The sequence below is a fragment of the Anopheles merus genome, unplaced genomic scaffold (genome assembly GCF_017562075.2).
Source record: "Anopheles merus strain MAF unplaced genomic scaffold, AmerM5.1 LNR4000014, whole genome shotgun sequence".
In the NCBI taxonomy this organism is placed as follows: domain Eukaryota; kingdom Metazoa; phylum Arthropoda; class Insecta; order Diptera; family Culicidae; genus Anopheles; species Anopheles merus.
In genome coordinates this window covers 208,482-229,799 of record NW_024427594.1, presented here as the reverse complement: position 1 = coordinate 229,799, position 21,318 = coordinate 208,482, and the positions used below count along the sequence as shown (strand labels likewise).

Below are 21,318 nucleotides of genomic sequence, written 5' to 3'. Positions count from 1 at the left end.
GGCCAAGACAGCAAAGCGGTTGTAGCGTCGGATAAGAAGAAGAATATTAGTCCTAATTTTTATTCAAATAGAGTTCTAATTAAAGTATGATCTGACAAACGCCTGTTAGTTTGTATACGAATACTATTTTGAAAGGCTATTTCTTCAAGGGTAATTGTGTTGGCTTTGTTATGAAGATGTGTTGCGTCAGAACGTATCATTAAGGATCATTCGTAGTATTTTTTTAAGGCTTGCTTGTAGTTTGTTAAGGTAGGATTTAGCACAGTCTTTCCAGACCGGCATTTCATATGTAATAGCTGGTAAGATGATACATTTGTAAATTGCAATTTTGTTATCCTAGGTGAGTTTGGATCTTCGGTTGATTTGTTATTTGTTATTTATTAATTAAAATTCAACGGACCGCGAGTGGCTCACTTGAAGCAAATTCGTTTACAATCATTATATCATGGTCACGTTTCGGTCATCCATTTGTCACGCTTAGTCTTAAGTAATCAACGGATAAACGGATAGAGTTTTCTAACAAAGGGGCCCTTCACGATTCTAGTCAGTTTTTTGGATGGAGTTTGACAGTTGGAGGCTGAAATCATGTAAACACTCCATACAAAACTACACAAAAAACTAGCCTGTAATTTTCAGTCTACCCGCTGCGCAAAGCGACGCAAGAAATCATGGCGTTCGGAGAATTTTATCATGCCTTCTTTTTCCCTCCAACGGCAAATTTGTCAAGCAGCCAGTCGAGCTACCCGTCCCTGGCTCCGCCTCATACCCCTCGCCTGAACGCGCTGTCGAAGGTTTAGATGTGTTGGTGCGTCAGACGGCCAATCGCTGTCAGCCGTCGTCCGTGCTTTTTCCCTCCATAGCGCTATCTCTTTCTCGCTTGTGGCCAATGCTCATGAGTTGCTGTGGCGCTTAAAAAGCCGTTACTAAACATTGCAGCGAGGAAGTTGCATTTTCACAAATCAAACCAAAAAAGCGCAATGAGTTCAATCGCTGCAATGTAAAAATGACCAAGGAATCGCTAGCTCACGCTGGAGGGTTTGCTGTGCAACGGGCAGAACCCTAATTCGCATTAGCACGTTCAGCCTGGCGCTGTTTTTCATCAACATTCCGTTCCGCCGGCATCTAGAACGCAAGCTGATTGTAAAATCGGCATACTGGAAAGTTCACTGGCAGTCCCTGGGGCCTGCCATCGAACTGAACGTGCTAAACATAAAGCATGGGTGTGAGTGTGCGTGTGTATGCAAAACTGTCACCGAATGTATGCTCTTCCGGAATGTTATGATCGACCGGTCAAAGAAAGGAAGGTGTTCATGACAGTGACGGAGTAGGGGAATCGGGTGCCCTAGGCGGAAAGACGGTCGCTGTAAATGGTAACTGATGACCGGGAGGAGGGGGTACTGGAGGGGGTACAGCTGTTGGGAGATATAACAGTATACTTAAATCGTTGGCGCGGGGGGGGGAGGGAGTGGGACCCCTACGATCATCACAGGCCCTAAAATTGTTGTCGGCATGGGGGAGGGGGGGGGGGGGGTAAATGTTTCTCCAGCCACAGGACCATCTTTCCAGGGGCCTTTATCGCTAATACTCTGTCCACTTGTTGTTGTTTTATTTTTTTACGAGGCCTCTGTCCACTTGTAGACATACGGCATACTACAGACTAGAGATCTTCGGCGACCGCCTAGTCCGCCTACCGTTAGATCCGCCGCTGGTTCATGACGGTGTTTTTTTTATTGTGGAGGTGCATCCTTCCCTATGCCTGCAGCGTATGCATCGGGTAGGAGATAGTGTGGCAGTATGCAAGTTGCCCGCAAGATAGGAGCTGTCCCGCGGCACCGCCACCATTCCGCACATCGTAACAGCATGCCCGTCGCGGGTTCTAACCACGTATGAACCGTCCGCCGTAGCAAGGGCTGACAAACCGGCTACGTGGTACTCAAGTCCTAAAATGGCCGGCATGATCGCGCTGGCTATTACGCCAACAATAATAATAATAATAAGAAGAAATTAGCATAACATTCCACGCCCGGGGAAGAGTTTGGCTTGTCTTTGATGCTGCCGGGCTACCGATGTGACGCGACAAATGCACGGAATGCACTCGACCAAAGGACATTAACCTCCCGAGCCGAACCCATTCCAAGGCAGTGCCGGTCGCTCGGCGTCATGATACCGGCTTGCCCAGCCAACAAGCCGCCAGATTCTGGACGGACAGGTGCAGCACCATACGCGCACCGTAATAAACAAATCCAGAATCCTCTTTTGTATGAATTCAATTCAAGTTTTGTTTCAACTTGCATCCGCTAGCAGAATTGTGTTGTCTCTCAGGTAGCGAGATAAAAAATGCACGGACTTTGTTGCCGCAGTGGATGACAATGTACGCATCAGAATCAAACCGTTTTGGGGTTTCCACACGCACGCACACACACACACACACACGCAAACACACACACGCATGCACGCACACTTGCACCCCCTCTCCCGCACGAGCGAGTACGGCTACCTTATCGGAAGAAAGGCTGGTTCAGCTATCTTGTAGCGCATCATCATCCAAAGCGCCGGGTGGGGTGGGGGATCGCGGCATGGTAGAGCGGACGGTTGCTTTCCCCGCGCTGTGTGTGTGCGTGTGTGTGTGAGACCCAAAACTCGAGACAGATTTCGGCACATTAAAAAAATATATATATTGCCACTATACACTGTGCTACATGATGCTTAGAAGGTCGTTGAAGCATCAAACATGATCAAATTAAAAAATATTAGATTAGTGTTAGACGTTCTCCTACGCTTGTTTTAAATAGGCTTCTTCACCCTCGACCGGCACGGGCATCGAATGGTCTCATCAGCAGCGGCACGAAATAAAATAAACCATCAATACACCGATAACACTTTAAATCCCAAACCAGCTTCTCCCACAGCGTCTCAAGGTCACACACAAATTAATAAATGCTAACACCCACCAATAACAATACACAACCGCAATGCACATATATGAATCAACGCATACACCACAACACCCAATCAGCTGGCGGCGGAAAGCAAGGGTAGAAGCGCCGCAAGTATAAGTAAGGCAAGGCAGGGTGAGGGAGGGAGAAGAAGCGGACGAAAAAATGGGCGCCAAATATTTTAAATTTTTTGACCGTTTTTTTTGCTCCGCCGCCATAAATAGTTCATCCATTTCGCCAACAGATGGCGCTAACCCTGCGCAGGCCTGCGCAGGAATCGCTGAAGTCCAGCGCGGGAGACCACCCGCTGCGCAAAGCGACGCAAGAAAAAAAAAGTGGGACCCCTACGATCATCACAGGCCCTAAAATTGTTGTCGGCATGGGGGAGGGGGGGGGGTAAATGTTTCTCCAGCCTCAGGACCATCTTTCCAGGGGCCTTTATCGCTAATATTCTGTCCACTTGTTGTTGTTGTTTTATTTTTTTACGAGGCCTCTGTCCACTTGTAGACATACGGCATACTACAGACTAGAGATCTTCGGCGACCGCCTAGTCCGCCTACCGTTAGATCCGCCGCTCGTTCATGACGGTGTTTTTTTTATTGTGGAGGTGCATCCTTCCCTATGCCTGCAGCGTATGCATCGGGTAGGAGACAGTGTGACAGTATGCAAGTTGCCCGCAAGATAGGAGCTGTCCCGCGGCACCGCCACCATTCCGCACATCGTAACAGCATGCCCGTCGCGGGTTCTAACCACGTATGAACCGTCCGCCGTAGCAAGGGCTGATAAACCGGCTACGTGGTACTCAAGTCCTAAAATGGCCGGCATGATCGCGCTGGCTATTACGCCAACAATAATAATAATAATAAGAAGAAATTAGCATAACATTCCACGCCCGGGGAAGAGTTTGGCTTGTCTTTGATGCTGCCGGGCTACCGATGTGACGCGACAAATGCACGGAATGCACTCGACCAAAGGACATTAACCTCCCGAGCCGAACCCATTCCAAGGCAGTGCCGGTCGCTCGGCGTCATGATACCGGCTTGCCCAGCCAACAAGCCGCCAGATTCTGGACGGACAGGTGCAGCACCATACGCGTACCGTAATAAACAAATCCAGAATCCTCTTTTGTATGAATTCAATTCAAGTTTTGTTTCAACTTGCATCCGCTAGCAGAATTGTGTTGTCTCTCAGGTAGCGAGATAAAAAATGCACGGACTTTGTTGCCGCAGTGGATGACAATGTACGCATCAGAATCAAACCGTTTTGGGGTTTCCACACGCACGCACACACACACACACGCAAACACACACACGCATGCACGCACACTTGCACGTACGCGCGCATGCGAGCGCACACCCACGAAAGCGCGAACGCAAGCACGCACCCACGAAAGCGCGCAGGCGAGCGCGCACCCACCACCAATCCGCCCCCCCCCCTCTCCCGCACGAGCGAGTAAGGCTACCTTATCGGAAGAAAGGCTGGTTCAGCTATCTTGTAGCGCATCATCATCCAAAGCGCCGGGTGGGGTGGGGGATCGCGGCATGGTAGAGCGGACGGTTGCTTTCCCCGCGCTGTGTGTGTGCGTGTGTGTGTGTGACCCAAAACTCGAGACAGATTTCGGCACATTAAAAAAATATATATATTGCCACTATACACTGTGCTACATGATGCTTAGAAGGTCGTTGAAGCATCAAACATGATCAAATTAAAAAATATTAGATTAGTGTTAGACGTTCTCCTACGCTTGTTTTAAATAGGCTTCGTCACCCTCGACCGGCACGGGCATCGAATGGTCTCATCAGCAGCGGCACGAAATAAAATAAACCATCAATACACCGATAACACTTTAAATCCCAAACCAGCTTCTCCCACAGCGTCTCAAGGTCACACACAAATTAATAAATGCTAACACCCACCAATAACAATACACAACCGCAATGCACATATATGAATCAACGCATACACCACAACACCCAATCAGCTGGCGGCGGAAAGCAAGGGTAGAAGCGCCGCAAGTATAAGTAAGGCAAGGCAGGGTGAAGGAGGGAGAAGAAGCGGACGAAAAAATGGGCGCCAAATATTTTAAAATTTTTGACCGTTTTTTTTTGCTCCGCCGCCATAAATAGTTCATCCATTTCGCCAACAGATGGCGCTAACTCTGCGCAGGCCTGCGCAGGAATCGCTGAAGTCCAGCGCGGGAGACCAGCCAAAATCTGCGCTGGCCAGCGCAGATTTTGATACATTTCCTGCGCTGGAAACTGCTCGAATTTGCGCAGCGGGTATACTTAAGGGATTGAATTATGTTGACGTGAATTGTAAAATTTTCAATTTTGGTGGTCGGGAAATGTTAGCGCCTAGATGTATGCTGAAAGGTAATAGCATACAAGTAGCCATAATTTAGTCCATAACGATAAGAGTTAGTTAGTGTTAGTGAGAACGCGTACGTCTATTGAAATGATGAAATAAATGTTAGAGTCTAAGTTGAACCACCGTACAAAACACATCGGTTTTTTTGATTGAGCTATTGAACAGTATCAAAGGACACACTAACTCTACTTGGCAACCCGGAAACACATGCAACGGCATTGCAAGTCAAAACAGCCTCAGGTAAACCTCTCCCCTTAGTGTCCGAATTTTCCTGCGATATCTCTTTTCGAGACATCAGTAACCGGTACATGTTACGTAACGCCAGTGCTTGGATTCAATGTATTAGGTAGCGAACTAATGGAAGCGTTCGGGCTATTTGATATTCCAATCAATGAATATTGCAAGCAAGTTACCGAACCATCAGAAGCCACCACCATTAATGGGACGATGCATCAAAACAAAGGTGAAACTGTTTTTGGTAGACGTAGCAACTGCAGTTTTCAAACCCAAGCGGCCAGTTCCATATCACTCACAAAGACTGTTAGTGTTATGTGTTAGAGACTGGCGCTTTAACCAAAAAAGAGAACAAAGTGAATTTGTTAGGTAAGCATTGAGGGTGCACCAAAAAATTAGTTTTTTTCTTTATTCTCTGTTATCTTCGCTCTGGGGTGTTTTTATCGCAATTGATCGTTTCCGCGCGTTCCTTTTTAACTGCTTGCGCACACACAAACATCGCCTCAGCTGACAGTCCGTTGGAAACCTTACAACAGTTTCTAACAGTTATGTTTAGTACTTTTGCATTTTTTGATTACACTGATAAACATACAATAATAAATAAATCACACAATACACAATAAACTTTATATTAACAAGTACGGTGGCCGCCCACCAGCCGCACCGAGCGCCCCTGCCGAGAGCTCCTTCTCGATCGGCTCGCAAACACAATCTCTAATCGTGCGCTCGGCACACACTAAGCCTTGCGCTGCTTAGTGTGTGCGACAGTGTGTGTGTACACACTGTCGTCCTCCTGGACGTTGACCGGCGGCAGCGCAACTGCAACGGCAAGTTCAGGGGTCGGCACGGCTGCCCACAACAGTTAGAGAAGGAGTTGCTAAGACTTCAACGTTTGAACGTAATCGAGCCAATCGAATATTCAGACTGGACTGCACCAATCGTGGTTGTGCGAAAGGCGCAAACAGATGCTGACGGCGATCCTGTAGTACGCATATGTACAGACTATTCGACAGGGTTGAATGAAAGGCTAGAAGCAAACAAATATCCGCTACCCACACCAGACGAGATCATTGCTAAACTAGCAGGAAGTCAATATTTCAGAACAATTGACTTATCCGACGCCTATTTGCAGATCGATGTGGAAGAAAAATAACAAAAAGTCACTCACGATAAACACACACAAAGGACTGTTCAAGTACAAGCGTCTCCCACCAGGCATAAAATCAGCTCCAGGGGCCTTCCAAAAGGTAGTTGACAACATGCTCAGCGACTTAGATAGTGCCCAATCTTTCCTTGATGATATTTTGATATTTGGAGGAACACGTATAGAGCATGACAGAAACTTGGAACAAACACTAACAAAAATCCAAGAGTACGGGATAAAATTGAAGGCAGAGGAATGCAAATTTCGAATGACACAAGTCAAATACCTAGGCCATATTATCAGCGGGAAAGGTGTGTCAACAGACCTGGAGAAAGTAGCAGCCATAGCAAAGATGCCAGTTCCGAAAACATATCAGATTTTTTGGAGCAGTGAATTACTATGCAAGATTCATCCGAGAAATTGAAATTGCGCAAACCACTAGATGAGCTACTGAAACAAAATGTAGCATGGAACTGGAAGGACAACTGCCAAAAATCGTTTGGTCGATTCAAAAAGCTTCTAGAGTCAGACTTTATGCTTACACACTTCAATCCAGAGCTAGAAATAATTGTAATTGTAGACTCATCCAACAGTGGTATCGGTGCTACAATTAGACACACGTTCCCTGACAACAATGAAAAGATCATTCAGCAGGCATCACGATCATTAACACTAGCGGAACAAAAATATGGTCAAATTGACAAAGAATCATTGGCGCTGGTTTATGCAGTGACTAAATTTCACCGCATGATTCTTGGCAGACGGTTTGTGTTGGAAACAGATCATAAACCGCTACTTCGGATATTCGGCTCGCATAAAGGCATCCCAACGCACACATCGAACAGATTGCAGCGGTTTGGATTAATACTAATGTGTTATGATTTCGAACTGCGATACATTTCAACAACAAAATTTGGCTATGCTGATTTCCTCTCCAGACTCATCAATACAGCAAACAAGGTAGAAGAGGAGTACAGGCGTCCACCGAGTTACGACGATTCGCAGATACGACGATTTTGATTTTGACAGTTAAAAGTTGTCATTGACAAGAAATTGATGTATTTTTTTTGAATTTCTGGGCTTATCGTTATACTCACATTTCCAAAGATTCCACAATTACCCTATCTTGAATATCTATATTGTGTACGGCTTTTAAAATATAATTATTACATTATCGAACATTATTTTAAATAAAATACACGATATCATAAAGTGCAACTCTTCAAATTCGGTTATAAACTTAGTATTCATAGATATTCGACATACGACTTTTTCGACTTACGCCTTGCTTTGGGACATTTTTTCGGTCCCAAATACAGTCGTATCTCAGGGGACACCTGTACATAATTGCGTCAGTGCAATTCGAAGAGATGACAGCTGTTCTGCAAGATTCGGCCGGCAAAATGACAATCACATCAAATATGATCGCTAAAGCCACACAACACGATGAAATGTTAAACCGTATCATCGAATACATACTTAATGGTTGGCCAACTAGCGCAAAAGAATGCGAACATCCAGAAGATTCAGCTTTTTTATCAACGCAAAGAAGGGCTGACTCTAACTCAAGGATGCATTCTGTTTGGAGAACGCGTGGTTATACCATCAGTCTTCGAAAAGCGTGTTCTGAAAATGCTACATCAAGGGCATCCAGGCATTGTCAGAATGAAAAGTCTCGCAAGATGTATTGTTTACTGGCCCAACATTGACAAGCAGATTGAGGATGAAGTAAAAGAGTGTAAGAGTTGTGCATCAGCTTCAAAATCTCCACCGCACGCTCCATCAGAGTCTTGGCCAACACCCACTGGTCCGTGGCAAAGGGTCCATATGGACTATGCTGGACCATTTCAAGCTCAATACTTTTTCCTCCTTTTTGAGCCGGCCTCATGATACAGTCGTCAACTCGTACGACTTAACAACATGCCCGTCATGGGTTCAAGCCCCAAATAGACCGTGCCGCCATACGTAGGACTGAATATCCTGCTATGGGGGGAAATCAATAAGTCACTGAAAGCCAACCCCACAAGTGGGTTGGCAGGCCTTGACCGGCATCGGTTGTTGAGCCAAAGAAGAAGAAGAATGTTGAGGTCTGTCGTCATGTATTTAAAATAAGAGGTGGACGAATGCACGCGAATAAGTTAACACATATAAAAACGTTTATTCACTATCCTATGTGGAGGCGCGCCGGAGAGAGAGTGATCCTTCGGGGATCACGTCATAAGCCCGAACCTAACGGCATCTCACGAGATGCGTGCACTCATCAGTGAGAGCCGTGATGCATACAGGTTGGCTCACTAAGGCAAAATATTCACCATAACATCTCCCTCCTTAAAACGTTCGGTACACATCGAACCGACTGGGCGGTCTTCTGTTGCGAGAAGAGCGACGTGGTTCATGTACCGAATCGATTGTTTGATCCGTTCTGCGGGATGTAGCTCTTCTTCGTGGACATTTGATGAGTGTTGGACGGCTGCTCTCAATATTAAAATTACTAGATGGTACAACACAGGACGACACAGGCGCTGGCGGTGAGGACGGTTTATCAGCTTCTAGCTGGCCCGATGATGCAGGTACTGGTGACGGATTAAAATGCCAAGCATCGAATAACAGATCCAAAGGTAGTGGTGAATGGGCCCGTGTTGTGTCCTTAAACGAACCGTCGCTGATACGCCGACGTAGCTGATTAATGTGTCGACGGAACGTCTTCCCCTCAGCAGTCCGAACCAGGTACATGTATCTGCCTTGCCGATCGACCACCGTAGCAGTGACCCATTTCCAATCGTTCAGGCGGTACTCCTTAGCGTAGATCGACTCACCGGGATTCAGCTCACGAACTCGTAGACCAGCACTCGGTTGTGAAGCTTGACGTGGCGGCAATAACAGCTCTAGCAAAGTCCTGGGACGCCTGCCTAGCATAATCTCGGCAGGAGTTTTCGAATTATTCAGCTGAGCGTTCGGGGTGGCCCGATAGGTCTGCAAGAAGGTGTCCAGAGCTTCTCGTAACGTGAGACCATCGGTTGACATCCAGTGGCGGATTTAGGGTATTGGGGGCCCTAAGCGTTAAAAGGAGTGGAGGCCCCACGGTTGGTGTCGAGTGGGGGGGGGGGGGTGCATATTGTTGCATTAGGTTTTGAATCAAACACACTTTAATGGTTTGCTGATGGGGGGGGGGGGTGCTCAGAATTCTCTGTGCTGGGGCCCTATAGTTTATGAGTCCCTTCATCCATTCATCCCTATCTAGCACAGAAGCTCTCGCTGATACTACTGTACACATTGTTCTATATGCTGGAATTACCATACACGGGGCCCCTACATTGACGGGCCCCCCGCGGCCGCTCAGTCCGCGCACCGTTAAATCCGCCACTGTTGACATCTTCCTCAAAGCGCGCTTAAAGGTGTCGACAAACCTTTCAGCCTGCCCGTTGGATTGCGGGTGATACGGCGCTGTCCTGATGTGCTCAACCCCATTTTGCCTACAAAAAGATTCAAAATCTGTGCTAGTGAATTGTGGACCATTATCCGACACAAGTGTTACTGGGTTGCCAAAACGAGCAAATATGTTACGCAGTATACTTATCGTTGCCGTTGTTGTTGTACTGCTCGTTGGAATCACTTCTGGCCACTTCGAGAACGAATCGACAATCACCAGGTACCATTCCCCGCTGAGAGGTCCCGCGTAGTCGACATGAATGCGGTACCACGGACCTCGTGCTTCTGGCCAGCTGGTCGACTTGATGTGAGTTGGAGACTTAGCTGCTATCTGGCATGAATGACACGAGTTCACCCAATCGACAATGTCATGGTCCATTGATGGCCAATAAAAATAACTTCTGGCCATGGCTTTCATCTTATTTATTCCTGGGTGCCCGAGATGAACCTGTTTCAAGCAGGTGCGTTGCAATACTTTGGGGATTACCACCATCTCTCTAAATAGGAGACACCCGTCGATTGCTGTAAGCGAATCTTTTCTGTCATGGAAGCGCGACAGTTCTCCTTCATAAGCTGCATTATTTGGCCATCCATGTTGAACGTATTGAAGGACTTTGGATAATAATCTGTCGGCTATGGTTTCTCTACTTATGTCGATAAAATTATCTGGAACATACTGAATAGCGCTAGTTACCAATGATTTAACTTCCGCCTCTAATGTAACACATGCTATCACTAAATCTTCATCTGGCTTGGCGTGTGTGTGTATCAGGCGGGAAAAAAGGTCAGCGTTGCCAAACTGATCGGTGCGAACGTATTCTATTTCAAAATCATATGCCAGTAGGGTAAGAGCGAAACGTTGCAACCGATTGGCTGTAAAATTGGGGATCCCTTTTTTCGACCCAAATATTCGCAAAAGCGACCGATGATCCGTTTGTAATAAAAACTTTCTGCCTAATATCATCTTATGAAATTTTTTTATCGTAAAAATTATGGCCAAGCCCTCGCGATCAATCTGGCTGTATGCTTTTTCTGCCGCTGTGAGGGCGCGCGAGGCATGCTGGACCACCCGAATAGATCCGTCAGGATACTTATGGCTTATTGTCGCCCCGAGGCCAACTGATGATGCGTCGGCAGATACGATGATTGCTTGTCTAGGATCGTAATGTGTTAGTAGCAAATCGGAAGCCAATATCGTCTTGAAGCTCTCAAAAGCTTTTCTGCATTCCGACGTCCAGCGAAATTCGACTCCGGCCTTTAACAAATCGTCCAATGGATAGCGCAAATTTCTCATGTTGGGTACAAACCGACCGTTATAGTTTATGGCCCCTAAAAACGATCTTACTTCGGTTAAATTGGTTGGCTCCGGTAACTTGCGAATAGCTTCAACCTTCTGCGCATCAGGCCGTAATCCATGGCTGTCGATAATGTGGCCCAAATATTTAATTTAGTTAACCCTGAAGTGGCATTTTTCCGCTCGCAGTGTGAACCCGTAGTTCTGAATCCGATTCAAAACTTCTACTACGGTTGCGTCGTGCTCCGCTTCGGATGGACCTCCGATGATGATGTCATCCAAGTACACTGAAACGCCTTGGAAACCGGATAGCATTATGTCCATCAATTGCTGAAAGGCTGTAGGAGCTATCTTAATGCCAGGTGGAAGTCGGTTGTACGTATAGAGCCCTCGATGCGTATCTATGGTCAAAAAATGACGGTATTTTGGATCAATTTCCACTTGCAAAAATGCATCTGACAGGTCTATTTTGCTAAAGACCTTGCAATTTGCCAGCCTTGCAAAAATGTCCTCTGGTACAGGTAACGAGTAGTCGTGGGGGAATAACGCAGCATTAAGTCCCGTCGAATAATCGCCGCAAATACGAACAAGTCCGTTGGTTTTGCGCACGACGACCACTGGAGCGGCCCATTCTGCAGTAGTTACAGGAGTGATGACATTCAACTCCTCAAGACGGTCGAGCTCACGACTCACGGTTTCCTCCATCGCGTAAGCTACTGGGCGGCTAGGTCTAAAAACAGGACGAACATTATCTCGCAAGGTAAATTTTATACTCGCCTTTGTACAGAGTCCTGTTCCCGTAAACACCTTGGAAAATAGCTGCTGGAACGATTGCTGTCCTGCTACTGCAACGTGATTGCAGAACGCATCCATCGGCACCGACCAGAGGGAGAAAACATCAATCAAATCGGCTCCCAGTAGTAGTAGGTTTGCTGCTCCGCATACGCTGAGTGTCGCCTGCCTCGTCTGGCTACCAACACTAACAGCACAGCTGAATTCACCATCCAATACTAGTGTAGCTGCCGATGCAGTTTTAGCTGTGACGGATGACGGTGTTAACGGCGGGCTGCCAATTTTTCTCCACGTACGGCGGTCGATGACACTGATTCCGAAGCTGTGTCTAGCTGCAATCGAACAGCTGTTCCGTTGAGAGCGATGGACACGAATCTGCGGCGCTCTCGTATGCTTCGGACGTTGACCGTTACTACACGAGTGTTGATATTCCGTTGCCGAACATTGAACCGCTTCTTCCTGCTCGCTGTGTTGCAGTGCCCCTCACGATGACCATATCTCCCACAGTCGAGACACTTGTGCGAACGGTAAGTGCACTCACGCACCCACTGCATGTCACCACACAACCAACAGGGCTTCGCTGGCTTGCTTGTTGATGAACACACAGCATCGTTTGCACGGAATGGTCGTTTGGTACGGTACGGCGTGAACCGCTTGTAATTAGTTTGCTGCGCTGCTTTCTCGTGCGATCTCTTCTCTCCGCTGTGTACTGCGAAAACACGTTCACTCGTCTCTCCGGCAATCATAGCGCTGTCTCCTTTCACACTTGTAATACGCTGACACTCTGCGGATAATTGTTCAAGCGTAACGTCGTTCCGCTCCTCTATGCGCGCAAGGAGTCTAGTTCGCAGGTCATTGTCAGCCTCATCTTTGAGCCCACACACCAGCATTAGGCACTTGAAGGTCTCTTCGTTCATGCTCGCAAACTGGAACTCGACGCATGCTCGGTTTACCCGACAGGAGAACGCGATCAAATCTTCCGTGCGCTTTTTACAAATCTGGAGGCATCTGTAGCGCTTACTAAGGAGAGATTCTCTACACCCAAAAAGCGCTGTCAGCTTATCGACGGTTTCCTCAAACGATAAATCACGTGGTGAGCGGGGTAAAATATAGCTTATATAACGGGCGTGTTCTGGTGTTCCCAACTTACGCACTAAAAGCCTTACCTTAGCCTCATCGCCTAGCCGCGAAGCGTTTGTGGCAAACAGGTCCTCGTAGCGTGTGAACCAAGCTTCGAACGTTACACCAGATTCAGCTTCATACCGGAACTCTGCAATGCTATTGGCCAAAGCATCGAGTATAAGTTCTGGGTTACTAGGGACGGCGGGCTGGTACTGCTGTGCGGGTTGTTGCTGGGCTTGCGGCGCGAATTGCTGCTGTTGCAACATTTGCGAAATTAACTGTTGCTGTTCCTGCAATTGCTGTTGCAGCAAGTGCAAGGTTTGGTGCAGGACGGCGTTATCCAGAGGTTGTTGACCCATCTGGCCATTTTGTACGGATGGCAATGGTGCTGACTGCGATGGCGCTGGTTGCGATGGCGATGGTCCTAGCTGCACTGGCCTCGGTGTTAACTGCCCTTGCTGACTCACGTAGCCGCGCGATCCTGGTTGAACATGGGCCGGCAGATCGTACACGGAAGGAACCTCACCGGTTTGTTGGGCCGTCATTGCACGGTAATCGATACGGCCTAACGATGATCGTCGCTGGTCTTCATCCATCGGGACTTCCATCCATCGCTCCATCTCCGCTATTCATCCTGCGCCGCTTCGACGTGATGTTGGAGTTTTTTTATTTTTATTTTTATTTTTTTTATTTTTTTTTTTATTTTTTTTTTAACACTCTTACACGTTAAAACACAGACTTTTACTTTACAGACACTAAACTTTTTAAACAAATTCTCGTCGCCACTGTTAAGGTCGGTCGTCATGTATTTAAAATAAGAGGTGGACGAATGCACGCGAATAAGTGAACACATATAAAAACGTTTATTTACTATCCTATGTGGAGGCGCGCCGGAGAGAGAGTGATCCTTCGGGGATCACGTCGTAAGCCCGAACCTAACGGCATCTCACGAGATGCGTGCACTCATCAGTGAGAGCCGTGATACATACAGGTTGGCTCACCAAGGCAAAATATTCACCATAACAAAGAAGACTTTTTCCTCGTAGTTGACGTTTATTCTCATTGGCCAGAAATCTTCGCAACATCAACCACAACAGCGACGGTCACAATACAATTCCCTAGAGGTTGCTTTACGCGGTTTGTATTACCGAATGTGATTGTCTCCGACAATGCGAGAACATTCACGGGAGATGAATTCAATAATTTCTGCAAGTCCAACGGCATCATTCACATACGAACCGCATACGAAACAGACAAACCGCAGCACCGAGTCAGATTCCAGTACGACAACGGTCATCACATGGTCACACAATTCCCCTACCAGGGCGTTTCCAGCCCTTCGTGCTGTCTTACCGTTCAAATAGACATACAGCGAAAACGTCGCGCGCGACAAAAAGTAGCTCAATTTTGCAAACAGAGCTACTCGTCTCGCGCGACATTTTTGCTTCATCCGAAATAATCGAATTATCTAGTTTGTTTATAAGCAAGATTAATGCCGAACGCAAAAAAATAATTTGAACATATTTTAAACCATTTTTGTGTGTTTTCAAATATAAAACAAGTTCGTTGACTGAGTCAAATGAGCTACTTTGATCTACACAGAGTGAAATTTTGGGCTATTTTTCGTCGCGCGCGACGTTGTCGCTCTATGTCTGTTTGAATGGTTAAAACAGGAAGATGTCACATTCCATCATCTTGTCACAAGGGTTATGACAGATATGCACAATAGTGTACAGGGGGCTTATGGCACGCCAATGCGGGGCGCGAATTCATGTGACATTTGGCCGCTGAAGATTGATTCTGTGTACAACGCTTGAGACGAAATAGAACTAAATTAGAACTTCCAAATTCCCGGCTTGTGTCGAATTTATCAATAATCAATCTTACTCGTGATACACCAATATTTACTAAGCCGCGAAGACTCGCTTATGGTGAGATACAGCTGATAAAGCAAATTGTTGATAAATTGTTAGCAGAAAACATCATTCGGCCCAGTAATTCTCCTTATGCTTCTGCGCTTGTCCTCATTAGAAAAAAAGAGTGGTTCGTATGAGTGTGGATTACCGGCCTTTCAACAACATTACATTTCGAGACAATTACCCCCTATCCCGTATCAAAACTTGTTGGGAGCCTCTTTGTGGAAAAAAATTCTTCAGTTTGCTGAGTTTGAAAAGCGGATTCTATCAAGTCCCAATGAGTGCGAAATGTATCCCTTACAATTCTTTTGTGACCCCGATGGTCAATTTGAATATCTGAAAATGCCCTTCGGTCTTCGTAACGCCCCTTCCGAATTCCAACGTTTTATTAATTCTATCTTAAGGGAATTCATTGATGATGGTAGAATAGTAGTGTACCTCGATGACATCATCATCGCTTCTACCGATCTTAGCTCTCACTTCAGTACGCTTCAGTCCATATAAGGCTGGAAATAGACGAACCGAGATCGTCGCGGTACCGCAAAATTCGCGCCTTGTTTAAAACAGTTGTAGAACAGTTGGGCTGTCAAATCTTCTGCACCTCCAATCGCGCCTGCTGTTTCGCAGAGATACCCAACTTCGGTATTACTGAGATTTTCGCGGTAGCGCGAACGAATTATTTTTACTTTTTCTGGCAGATTTGTGTGAAAACACGTAACGAGAAATGGGTTTTGTATTTTATTTTGCATAAACTATTTGAAATAAATAATGTAATTCGCAAATTGATTGAAAAATATTTCTTCTTGGCACATTCAATCGTCATCAGAACTCGGATGGTTCCATACACGAACCGCGATTATCTCGCCTATCTGTCAGATTTTATAACATGCCGTGCCAGTTGCGCTGCCACCGGTCAACGTCCACGGGGACGACAGTGTGTACACGCACACTGTCGCACACACTAAGCGCGAGTTAAGTGTATGGGTTTCGGATACACTAATAAGAACGTCTGTTCTGGTTGGATTCTACTTACAGATTGATCTTTATTAGAAACGCTCGCTTAGATTTAACCTATCAATCCTATGTACTTTGCATGCATATAAGCAAAATAGTATTGCTAAATAGTATTGGTGTTAACTCCTCCCAGCTTAAAAAAACGATGCCCACATCGTAAGGAATCATATGATGAAACTATAACATTACAGGCATATAACCAAACAAAAACAGAGATGGGAGAAACATTTTATGCATAGAGCCGATGTATGAAATGCCAGGGTGTTCGTCCATAATCTCGATGAAAAACTCCTGTTTGGAGTTGGGTTCTCATGGTTTACCATCCCTTTTTTGCAATCTTTCTTAGATGTTCTACCTGCATCTGATATCAAGCACCAAATAATGCTTTTTGTACATACGTTGCAAAATTGTCAGGTGATTGGCATTATAACCATATTGTATTATCCACCATAGAAACATTACAGTTTCACGGATATTTTGTGTTTGAACGATAATGGCCATTTTCATAATTTTTAATTCTCACTCAAATCTGAATTCACAAGTGTTATATGTCAGTAATGCTCACTCAAAATATAAAGCCTTATATGGGACGAGAGCATGGGAGTTTAACGTGAAGCTGTAAGATAGTTTTAAATTTCTGTTTCACATATTCAGCTGGTTTGAGTTATTTAATTTCTCTTTTTTTTATAACAAATTCTTCCACATTACTAATTATTAGTTAGATATTCTATCTAACTACTAGTAGCCTGTGCAATACATGAAAATGTATATGAACAATGGTGCATAATTATTTAAATTTCAAAATTGCTAATTTCAGAACTCTTTTCTTCAAAAGAGACAAAAATAAGGTTTCACATGCATCATTTCATTGATCAACTCAACTCTAAATTATCGCACAATTTTCAAATCATTTTTGTGAATTTTTCTATTTTCTTCAAGGTTTACTGTACTATTATTTACCTTAACAACTGTTTTCTTTTTAAATCTGGGTTTGTGCTTTAATCTAGCTTTAGTTTTTTCATAAATAGGTTTGTTTTCTGCTATTTGTATCACCTTTCGTGATTTATTGTGATACTTTAAGTCCTGTGATTGTTTTTGAATAAGATTTTGATAAACTGTTTTTATTATTTTAGATGAGTCTATGGAAGTTAAGATAATCTCTTGAGGTGTGTATTTTGTGGAGGAATGAATGGTATTATTGTATTTTTGAACTGATATCTGTATGATATCAGGTGGTGATAACGTCGGGTTTTCCATCTTTGAGATTCGATAAATCTCTAAAATGGTTGAATGAAACCGTTCTATAATACCGTTGATTTCACTGTGACCAACAGGTGTGACATAGGTAGAAATTTCAAGAGATAGGAAAAAAGTTTTCAATTCACGACTGCTGAAGGTCTTTTCACCGTCTAAGACTAGTATTTTTGGAGGATGGTATTTTGTAATCAATTCTTTTAATGCTGCTGGCGGATGTGTTGCTCCGTCGCAGCGCCCAACGCCGGTGCTTTACACCGAGTCGGGTATATTTTTCCTTCGTCGACCGGAGAGTGCCTCCGACTATTAAGAAACGAGCGATTCTGAGGTTTGTGTTCGAATGCGCTTACTTTATTTAGGTTTTCATCTCTTATATGCTATTTAGTTGCTGACCCCATATAGGTCAGCTAACTGTAACTATAACTATTTTGATAACAAGTTTTATTTATATTTAATGCGACATGTACCTATGGTTTATGAATTGCGTAAGTCACTTCCTCGTTTGAACCGTGAGAACGGTTGACTACCTGTTTATGTTTGTTGCGTTTCTGAAGCGCGCGCTATTGCTTGAGGCGTGTTTTGCTTGAACTTTGTTTTAACTTGAGATGTTTTAACTTGAAGTGTTTTACTTCGCTACATCCGCATAAATGCTTTTACTTCATAATGAGGTCGTACGCAACATCCCGGCCCCCGTAACTTCTCGTGAGAGGTTACGCTTCTGTTGGTGCCTTAAACGGCGGAGGACGTTGACGTCTTCTATTACATCTTTTAATCGTAAAAATTGCAAATATAGTTAATGGTATGAGCGCGAGCGTTGTTATTATTAACATGTAGTAAATGACGTTTTTAGAAACGGCGGTTTTAAACGGTAGTTCCTTCATTGGCTTAAAATATGTTTTGAATATTTCGTTTTTCTTCACCACTACCGGACGTATTTCCATCGATCTGGTTTCTAATTTACATGCCGGTGAAAGCGTGATAATGCCCGTGTTGTAGGCGGGATTCGTAAGTGTGCCGTTACAATTCAAAAAAATCTCCTGTGGTTGCGCGGAGTAATACAGTATTTGGTTTGGGTGGTTCAACATATAGAATTTAGTAAGAGGTAATTTTATATGCGATATCGAGCAAATTGTTGGAATTGATATGTGCAGGAGTGCGGCAACTATACAATCTGTTTCTTTTCTGATTATGGTTTTAGATGAAAGATAGTGAGTTGTATTAATAGGCTTCATCTCATGTGGATATACATAGCTTTGGTCATTATTTACTGCTACACGTGTTTCTTCTATGTTTAGTATTGTACCGTTTGTAAAGTCTGGAATCGGAATTATATCAAAAATCTCAAATTTATCCTTGCTTATGACTATATGTTCTATATGAAGTATTACTTCTCCTGCTATCAATTCCTTCTTCCTTAATATAGGAGCCTCAATCGTTACGTCATTGTTTGACCTTAATCTGATGTCCAAAATGGTTTCTAGCTCGTTGAAATGACTCAAGGGATCTACCCTTAAAGTTTGATACTTATTTATTATTTGTTGAACTAGTGTATTCCCTAGCATAATTGTTTCTTGAATGTGTTTGTTAAAAATGTTTCGTTTACTTTCGTTCCAGTCTTTCCGGAGCTTGGCTGCTCCTTCGTCTATCATTGCTACCTTAGCACTTATTTGCTCCATTATCTTTTTATGATTATTATTCGCATCATCTAACTTATCTGAAATCTTGGATATTTTTAAATCTTCTGTTGATTTGAGCAGCGAGAGTTGCTCATCTATCTCATTTCCTCCGAAAATAAAATCCTTCAAGACTCCGAATACTCCGCCACTGCGTTTAACTCTGAATTTTGTTGCCTCTTTGACGAGATTGATAGCATAATTGCATTCGTCGATAAGGCTTTCCCTAAGCTTCTGAACCTTAGTATCAGTCTCGTTGATTGGATTCAACGCTTCGTTTAAATCGTACTTTATCTGTGTTAATATGTTGGTGTCGTTTTTTGGGAATATTTTTGTATGGAACGTAGTTTCCCAAGCTCCTCTTTCAATAAGGAGCGTCCCTAAGTGATCAAAGAAAAGTCCAGGTTCCGTAATCGGTGTTATTGTTAGACCAAATGCGGAACTGACGAACATCATTACTACTGTTGTCCACCTATTCATCTTGACGATCGTGTTATTCTTCGCCGTTCGGTAGGTTTACTATCCTTATTTTTTGATGATTCTTTATCCTTGTGTCTAGACTCTTTATCTTGCAATGAATTTGTGTTTTCGAGATTTTCGCCTCTTCTAACGTCTAAGACAGCTAGTTTCACAACAGGTTTTCGGAGTTCTGTGGAACCTACCTGTAATGAAACTGATCTCACCTGTCCGTCTTTCCCGGGGTATATCTTTGTTACTCTCCCTTTCAACCACTTCCCAGTTTTGTTTTCGTCAGGGAAGGTTACTATATCTCCTACTTCTAGCGGTTTCGCAGGGTCGTGCCACTTTCCCCGTTTTGCAATTGTTGGTAGATATTCAGATATCCAGCGATTCCAATAATTGCGAGCAACCCCTTGGGCGATCTTCCAGTTGATTCTGGTCACTTCCGTTTCCAACGTGCTTGGTTCGGCTTCGCCGGAACAGCCTATCAAAAAGTGGAAAGGGGTAAGTGCTTCATCATCACTGTTCTCTATTGGTATGTGGGTCAGTGGTCTATTGTTTATGATGAATTCAATTTCCGTGAAGATTGCTCTCAATGTAGCCTCCGGAAAATTTTTGTTAGTGGGGAGCAGACTCTTTACTTCCCTTACGAGTCGTTCCCAAGAACCTCCAAAGTGTGGCCCTCCCGGTGGGTTAAAGTGCCACCTAGTACCCTCAATTGCACAACGTTCTATTAGTTTTTTCAGCTGATTATGGGCTCCAACAAAATTGGTCCCATTATCGCTATAGATATCAGTTATCTTTCCCCTTCTGTGCTGCATTGCTCTAAGACACATTATGAACGTATTTGCGCTTAGATCGTTTGCAATATCCAGATGAGTTGCTCGTGTCGTTAAACAAGTAAACAACACCCCCCATCTTTTTTCAACTCTTCTTCCTATAGTTACGTTTAACGGGCCGAAGTAGTCGACTCCCGTGTGTGTGAACGGTTTTTGGAACGCTGCTGTTCTACACGCAGGTAGTGATGCCATCATCGGGTAACTTGGTTTTGCCCTCTCATTCTTGCATGTTTGGCAATTTTTATCATGTGTTTAACGACGGCGCGTATGTCTATTATCCAATACTTTTGTCGAATAGCTGCAATAGTCGTTTCCATTTTTTTGTGCATATAGCGTAAGTGGTAGTGTCTTGCTACAAGTTCGGTTACATGATGCCTTTTTGGTAGAATTATTGGGCATTTTGTATCAAGGTGTAAGTAGTTTATGTTATTTAGGCGGCTTTTAGCTCTCAACAAGCCGTCTTCCACATAAGGGTTTAATGTTTTTATAGAGCTATTCTGGGGAATGGGTCTTCCCAGGCTTAAATTAGTCATTTCCTCTGGAAAGGATTCCCATTGACATTTCTGCAGAAGAACATGTTCTGCTCGGTCTAGAATTGTTTTATCTATTGTTGAGGAATACTTTTGATGCTTTACTACCTTTTCTAGTTTCTCTATGAACTTTAAGCCTAGTGCGACTGCTCTTTTGATGCGTATCCAACTAGAGCACCAGTCGATTGAAAGCGTTTTCCAATCCTTGAATTGCACCGTTTTTTCTCTAATCATGTGCACCGGTCGGATTTCTATGTTTGTAGCAAATTGTTCCGATTTGAGGGTTGCTAATGTTTTTTGTTTCAAGAAATCTGG

General features: G+C 44.4%; 1 protein-coding gene across 1 annotated transcript; it reads right to left on the bottom strand.

Annotated features, from left to right (window-relative positions):
• Window positions 1–11,734: 11,734 nt before the first annotated feature.
• Window positions 11,735–14,055, bottom strand: LOC121600958. The gene is made up of 2 exons (XM_041929754.1): window positions 11,885–14,055; window positions 11,735–11,805 (listed from the first exon to the last, which is right to left on the bottom strand). The coding sequence occupies exon 1, from the start codon at window positions 13,936–13,938 to the stop codon at window positions 12,460–12,462; it is 1,479 nt and encodes a 492-aa protein (XP_041785688.1). The 5' UTR covers window positions 13,939–14,055; the 3' UTR covers window positions 11,735–11,805; window positions 11,885–12,459.
• Between the last annotated feature and the right edge of the window lie 7,263 nt (window positions 14,056–21,318).

Coding starts and splice junctions, on each gene's coding strand:
- LOC121600958 (XM_041929754.1), bottom strand. CDS start 13,938: ATGGAGCGATGGATGGAAGTCCCGATGGATGAAGACCAGCGACGATCA.